Genomic DNA, 8,180 nt, shown 5'->3' with positions numbered 1-8,180 from the left:
ACACACTAAACACACATACATGTGCCCACACACTAAACACATGCACATGTGCCCACACACTAAACACACACACATGTGTCCACACACTAAACACACACATGCGTCCACACACTAAACACACATATACAACCACACACTAAACACACGCACATGCGTCCACACATTAAACACACACACATGTGCCCACACACTAAACACACATATGCGCCCACACACTAAACACACACATATGTGCCCACACACTAAACACACATACTTGTGCCCACACACTAAACACACACACATGTACCCGCACACTAAATCCATGCTAATATACCCACATGCTAAACCTACACATGTGTGCCCACACACTAAACCCACACATGTGTGCCCACACACTGAACACACGCACATGTGCCCACACAGCTTCACAAGCCACCATCTCCAGAGTGGGCCTTGCCCTCTGGTGTGAGGTGATCCGTTAGTTGTCTCTGCATAGAATATCCAACTCTATCCCAGCTAAAAACCCAACTAAGTCAAAACTTGGAAGAAAATAAAACAAGAGAGAAACAAACAAGAATTATGCCACCGGGAAAGGAAGGACAAAGTGTAGTTTATACACATTCATCCAGCCACCCTTCCAAAAGTGGGGATTCTGCTCTGGCAAGGGAATGGCTCTGCAGAAAAGAAAACGATTTCCTGCTTCTAGCTATGTATGCGCCATTTGTATGACTGACACTTAGGAGACTTCTCTATTTCCTTATTGAGTAATGAGTCAGTAGGTGACAAATAATCAGCAAATAAAGACAATGCCTTAGACACCAGATCTCAAGTGGACACTAGACGGCCCCAACTGGCCGGTGGCCAGAGGCCTTGCTGCTGCGGCCATGGGCAATCCCCAGCCCTCACCTGTCATACATGGCCACAAGAAGACTCAGAGTGAGCTCCGGAGCTTGTGGATGCACTTGTGCTGGTTTGCCCATCCCGGTTCTCTGAAACAGCTCCTGGAGCTCCCCAAAAAGCTGCTGCACAGAAAGAGAGGTCTCCATGCTCTCCCCAAACTGTCCACACGATAGAACTTGCTGAATCACAGAGCTGTCCATCAAGTCCACTGTAGGATATAATGAAAGATGGACCTTATTTTTCTGATGAGGGCAATCGGCTTCAAACACAGCAAATATTTTCTGGTGTTTAAGTGAGATTAGTTTTTTTGTTTCTCTTTTGTTTTTGTTTTCAACAGTGGTCATATTTTTTAAAGGGAATTAAATGTGCCCATCAGGGACACAGATCTTCTGTGCTGTTCTGCTATGGCTATTTTGGCAAATGACTTGATTTTGGAAAATTGTGTGTTATTAAGGTGTGGAAACACTATTGCTAGGACGGTTGCTGGGGTGCTGTCTTATAGACAAAAGTTAAAAAGAGCCAGAAACTTGACGAATGCACATCCTAAAGAAGTTGAAACCCTGTGGCGATGAAGTGAGAGGATATTTTTGCACTGTGCCCTGAACACAGCTTTCCCATCTACTGTCCAGCTTCAGAAGAATACAGTGTATTGGAATGTTGTATACACAGTCGCCATAGTAAAAAGGCAAATCCCAACAACACCCCAAAAACAGTGGCCTAATTACCCAACTCTGTAGGTCTCACTCACATTCGGCAATATCACATTTTAAAAATCTTGGTTCCAACAATATTATTTTCTCGAAACAGCATTTCACAACACCAGGGCTACTTATAAAAACGGTGGCTTATTTTTCACAGGCACAAATCTATATCACCATCATGTAAAAAGTTTACGAGGCAAAGAATAGAGAAAAAAATGAAATTGAGCAAGCCCTAAAGTTTCTTGCCAACAGAGGGTGGCAGACAGAATTAATAAACACTCCCAGTACCACCTAAAGGGCAGGGATGTCAAGAGCCACAAGAGCTGCTGGGTTTAAAATGCTTCAGTCTGTGAAGTGATGAAAGTCTACTTCTCACTGCTTCGTAAATCACCCTCACAGATAAGCATAAGAAAACTCTTTATTTGGTTTCTGATATTGCTTTGAAGGGTAGAGTCTAAGGCATAGGGGAGCAGCCTTCAGGAACAGGGTTTAAATAAAACTGGGCCACCAGTGACAGTGATCTGTAAACTTGTCATTGATCTCAAGCCCCTGTTGCCTGGGCCAGGCAGTTGGAATGCAGGGGTCTCCTGTATTCTGTGAGAGTTCTATATTATAGCTATGCAGATAAAGGTACTGTCCATTAATCTCACAAGATTCACATAGTGATAATCTCTGGATCCTGCTACTTGGAGCTCATGTGATGCTTTATCTTGGTGTTTGGGATTGTTTTGTTTTGTTTTGTTTTGTTTTCCTGGATCTTTGCCAGCCTTTTCTATTGCTGTCAGTGAAGCAACATAGCAACATATGGGTGGGTTGCTCACAACAGACTCTCCTGACCCCACTTTTTGTATGTTACCAACAATTCAAACACACAGGTCCAATCTTCCTGATGTAGGCAGTTACATAAATGGGACAAGGTTTGCTTTTTTTCCCCATAAATTGAACATCACACATCATCAAGATCAGATTGTCTCAAGTGTTGCCAAGAACTTGTACTTACATTGGCAAAGAGTTTGCATGGATCGTAATTTGAAGGCTGTTCTATAGACAGAATTCTCAATCCTATTAAGAGCACCTGCAAAGAAAACATGAAGTATGGTGGATAATGTTTATCTCATTGAACATATCCCACATCCTGGGTGGAAATCCGAGGGCTCCCAGAGCCTTATTTTGCATATGAGATAATTAAGACAGATAGCATGTTGTTCTACCTATAAATGTTAATAAAAGACATATGACAGTTTCACAGCACTTCTCGCTGTCCCTTGACAGATTTCTTGTCTGATAAGACTGGTGATCATTCTTCACAGCTAACAAAATTTATAATGGCAGAGAATCTCCTCATGTGTTCATTCTGGCAATGAAGTTCAATGAAGTCTTATAAGGTCTTAAACGTGAATTGTTTGTTTTAGCCAGCCAAAATTGCCTGCTAAAACTGGCCATTGATGGTACAAAGTAATGGTCTTCAGAGTTTCTGGCCCAGCCACATCTGCATCACCTGGGACTTGTTACAAATGCCATCCTAACATGGCTGTAGCATGTTGTCAACACACATGCATTAATGTGCAATTGGACAAGACCTTGAAGTAGATGTGATAAAGGCTAAAGTTTGAAAACTTCCTGTATGGTGTAGGAGATCCTTCAGTTTATGTGTTGCTTTCATTGGTTAATGAATAAAGAAACTGCCTTGGCCTAGTTGATAGGGCAGAACTTAGGTAGGCGGGGTTTTTGTGTTGCTTTCATTGGTTAATGAATAAAGAAACTGCCTTGGCCTAGTTGATAGGGCAGAACTTGGGTAGGCAGGGAAGACAGAACTGAATGCTGGGAGGAAGAAAGGTGGAGTAGGAGAGACGAAGAAAGCAGAGGGGAGAGACACCATGGGTCTGTCAGAAACAGATGCCTGGAATTTTACCCAGTAGGCCACTGCCACGTGGCAATACACAGATTAGTAGAAATGGGTTAAATTAAGATGTAAGAATTAGCCAATAAGAGGTTAGCTTATGGGCCAAGCAGTGTTTTAATGAATACAGTTTCTGTGTGGTTATTTTGGGGTTAAGCTAGCCAGGAGGCAGGGATAAACAAGTGGCCTGGCACCCCCTACAACACTTATAGAAAAAAATTTATTGACAATAGAACAGTTGTCTAAGGTCCAGGGAACTTGAAATTATCTACAGACAATAAGCTCATCTAAAGATCTTAGTATCAGCTACCATGTCTTCCTTCCAAATATATGAATATATGTATAGATTAAGGTTTACAAATAGTAGCAGAAAATAAAATTCCATCTATTATTCTGTGCCAAATCCAGTCAGTAGATACTGGTTTAGTTGAAGACTTTATTGGCAAGGTTTATTTATTTATTGGTAAAGGAGACTGATTTTACCTTGTTTGTAACAGTGTAGAAAGTTAAATGGTTCCTGTTAAGTTGGGAGTGTAGCCCCCAGCCCCTGGCCTGGGAGTTGCATTGCTCTGGACTCCAAATCCCAGAATGCCAGGGAGGGGTCAGGACCCCTCCCACAGAGGATTTAAGTGTCCTCCGGGTCTGCATGAGCTTCCTGCTGTCCTGTCTCCCTACCATGAGCTCGGCCACCCAAGAGCGTCATCCTTAACAAAACAATGGGCATTTTGATTTGGTTTGATTTGACCTAAATGGATTTTTTTTTTTTGCGTCGGCGCAGCTGTCTTATTCTTATCAGTTCTAATATCTGGTATTTTATTTATTTGTTTCAGATGAGTGGTATATTGTGGCAGGGATATAGAATATTATTGGTGTTTCTTCCTCCTATTTTCAGCAAGGATGTTATGATATTGTTTAACACATTATCAAATTATTCACAATGTATTTTATCAAGTTAAATCATTGAAATCTTTTATATTTGTGGTACATCTCAGTTTACAGTAGTATGTCAAGTCTTCAGAAGTCACGTGTGGTTAGAAACTGTGTACTGACAGCTCAGCTTTAGAGAATGTTTGGGAGAGAACCTATGTGGGTAATGATCAGTTCCCCAATTGCTGGTTCTGCACCCTGCATCAGGACTGTTAGCTGAGTGGAGCAGGAGAGTCAGCTATCATCGGTGCTTCCAGGTCAATAACATCATGTGCATCACTTAGGTTGCCCGAGCAAAGTGTAGTTGGTGAACAGAAGGCAGGGTTACATAGCAACTGTGAGAGTGAGAAGCAGAATCGGTTAACTAATGAGGAAGAAGAGAAATCCAAGAGGAAACATGACAATGAAAGCCAAAGTTAGTGGAGAAATCAACAGCTGAACTTCAGAAAGCAGAGGCAAGATATCGGCCTGATATCCACACACCACAAGGACATCAGCTAGGAGCTAAGTATCATCTGTTTGTGAGTTTAACTTGGTCCTTGGAGAGTAGTCTCAGGAGAGCCGTGATGGTAGATCTCAGCATGCAAAGAACTGAGTGGAGAGGAAAAATTGAGAATAAACCCCAAAGCAGATGGCTTTTAGATGACCTTTTCAAGACCTTGAATCCAAAGGGAAGATGAGAAAGCCAGAATATACACCATATAACATGAAGACTGAATTGCAGAGGCAGGAGAAATTCTAGAATATAAATGTGGTCCAGGGAAGAGGAGCCAGTAAAAAGAGAGACTGATTGTACGCTCGAAGAAATGGTCTAGAAAGGATTTGTCATAGCCAAATCCCTTTGTGGAAGCACACACCAGTGTAGCATACCTTCATATTTTTTTACTAAACTCCTACCTCTAGTAGGAGTTCTGAAACTCTACATGTATAACTGCAACTGTCCTCTGTCCATTGGGAAATGAAGCCCAAATTCACACATATAAGGTAAATACATACCCAATGTGGGTACACAATTTACCTCCTGAATCTTGTTTCATTGACTCCATGTTCAAGGTCTCAAGTCAACAGACTGAGGTTTTCCTCCTGGACTGCAACTTGGAAATGTGGATAGGAGCAACAATTACTCCCCTTGTCAGGATTTGTACCCTGGAAATGAAATCAACACCCAAGAAAAGAGCAGAGAAGTTCTGGGTACACTGCTTGCTGGTAATGACTTCTGAGCAGAGGACAGGCTATTCTTTGCTTTCAATTTAGCATCAATTAACACACACACTCATAAAGATTTATAATGTATAACTGTTCTCTCAGTGTTGGAGAGGAAACAAGGCTATGTCTAGGCAAGCCACTCTACCACTGGAGTACATCCCCAGACCTACTTTGTGCAATAAGTTGTTTTAAAATATGTACAAACTGTGGGTCAGTTACACAGATCTAACCAGTAAAATGCTTTGTCTCACACAATTATACCTTGTTGGTGGTGAGAAGAGTTAAGATACTCACTTAAAAATTGTCAAGAATGCAATGTTTTTTAATCATATTGTCATCTCACTATAAAACAGTTCTCTCCATAGAGTTATCAACAACACAAAGTAAGGCCTCTTTGAGCAAAACTTTCTACTGCAGCTAGATACAGCTACCATTGATGAAGAGAGGTTGGAGAGGAGCGGGGATTAGCTTTGCTGAGTATCCCATCCTCCGTTCCTCAAGAGGAAGACTAAAATAGGAAGATACAATGATGGTGGCGCCTGTTCTTGTCTGAGGCCTACTGTTTTCTTTATGAATGGGGAGGAGTTCAAATGGTAGGGTGTGCTGCTTTTTTTCTGGCAACTTGGCACAAACAAAAGTCATCTGGAAAGAGAAAACCTCAACTGAGAAAAACGCCTCTATCAGATTGGCCTGGAGTCAAGTCTGTAGGGCATTGTCTTGACTAAGGATGGAGTGTCAAGGCTCATCCCTCCAGGAATCTTCCCTCTGGGAAGGTGTTCCTGGGTTTTACACAAAGGGGAGCTGAGCAAACAGGGTGCCCCTTAAGCCTGTAAGAGCTTTCCTCCAGAGCTTCTGCTACAGCCCTTGCCCTGAAGTTCCATCATTAGTGACTTTAAGATGTAACATGAAATAAACCCTTTCCTTTCTCAAGTTGCTTTTGATCATGGTGTTTATCACAACAATAGGAAGCAAGCTAAGACCAAGATGATAAATTTTCTGAATCCCCATTTATAGGAAATCTGCTGCCGCCAATGTAATAAGCCAATCAAACCAAATTATTAAATCCAGGTTGAATGAACAGAGCAAAGCAACTCCCGGGTGACCTTTGGGAGGGAGGGCAGGAGAGGAATCATGTGGTCAATATGGCTACCAGGTCTTAAGTAGCCTATAAGTATTATCTTGAGCAGCCCCAAGGAGAGGCCAACTTTTGGCGGGCTTTCTTGGGGCAGAGTTTTGAAAAGGGCAGCTCCAGGGGACGTGTCCCTGCTTGGTGCATTGAGGGTGGGGTTTGGAACGGGAGGAGTTAGACCTGACTCTGGAATGGGGCCCCAAGCTGGAGATCCCAAACATCGGGTGTGAAAACTTCAGGAATAATGAAGTTATTAATTAGAACTATCAGCAAGATAGGAAACAAATTGTAAAATTTGGGAAGAGCTGTCCTTGTTGTTTGTATTTTGAGCAACTTGCACATGGGGTGTTTTCTGTGATGGCAAATTCCAGCTAAATACTTTATAACCATAATGTTCCTTCTGGATCAAAAGTTTTGCATACAGCTAAGCTCTGAGATCAAGACTGACATACTATTTATGTTAAGGAGGAGAAGGACTTGAAAATACAACTAATTTCAAAGATGTAAGACATTGATAATAAGTGGGTTACCGTGCAGGGGGGAATTTTGTGGTTAGAATTTTGTGGTCAGTCTTTGCTAAGTGAACCCCCAAAAGAAATGAAGTAATAGCAGTTCAGTGGATTTCACTGACTCAGGCACACGTAGCAGGAGAGTTATAGCAACACTCTTTGTTTTGTCTGTTGTTCAGGCAGCAATTGTAGAATTTAAAGTATGAAATGGTAGCATTTTCTCAGTCATCCTGTGTGTGTTTCAAAGACCAAGCTCTACTAATTCCTTAGGAGAGAGCTAAAACGTCTTTAAATTTAAGGAGAAGTTCATTAAATCTACTCTAATGAGGCCCTAGTGCAACAGAATTTAACAAGCTTACATCCTGGTGAGTGCAAAGCCAAAGTTAGCACTGCCAAAAAAGAAAAGAAGAGAGGAAGATTTATTGCTGGCAGCAGGTAAAGAGATCATGGAAATTATTTTCAAATAATGTTTTCCTTGAATAAAGAAAGGATGGACTTTTATTTGGGAGGGGCAGAATATCTATATTCATATCTGTATCTGTATCTATATTTATGCAGTTGAAGAACAGCCACAGCTTTGAACATGTCAAAAGGTACAATACTAACACGTTTGCTTTAAAGCCACTGGTCTAGAAGCCAAGATGGCAGGGACATTTTTGGGCATGCTTAGCCCAAGACATTAAGCATTCTTGAAAGGTCAAAAATATAGAACCTTCTGGATGTGCTTATCTTGTGCAATAAAGTTGGCAGTCAGGACTCCCTCTATTTCACCATAAAATTTCATTTCATGATCCAGAAGGTCCTGTGGATGGTGGACGGTGTGAGGGAAGAGTGTTATCAATAGCCTCACTCCATTCAAACCCTGTACGCAACAGTTGTGCCTGGCCTGGCAGTATCAGCCCCTAAAGCCATGGTGGCACATCTGT

General features: G+C 41.8%; 1 protein-coding gene across 1 annotated transcript in view; it reads right to left on the bottom strand.

Moving 5' to 3' along the window:
- The window catches only part of Dytn (dystrotelin), a 52,107-nt gene that overhangs the window by 41,888 nt on the left and 2,039 nt on the right, over positions 1–8,180 (bottom strand). The window contains exons 2-3 of the mRNA XM_005361528.1: positions 2,584–2,658; positions 889–1,090 (exon numbers count right to left, since the gene is read on the bottom strand). Of these exons, the coding sequence (XP_005361585.1) occupies positions 889–1,090; positions 2,584–2,658 (277 nt within the window). The remainder of the gene's footprint in view (positions 1–888; positions 1,091–2,583; positions 2,659–8,180) is intronic.

Source organism: Microtus ochrogaster, linkage group LG4, assembly GCF_000317375.1.
Source record: "Microtus ochrogaster isolate Prairie Vole_2 linkage group LG4, MicOch1.0, whole genome shotgun sequence".
NCBI lineage: Eukaryota > Metazoa > Chordata > Mammalia > Rodentia > Cricetidae > Microtus > Microtus ochrogaster.
Note: the sequence above shows the minus strand (reverse complement) of the source record. Positions and strands in the feature narration are given on the sequence as shown.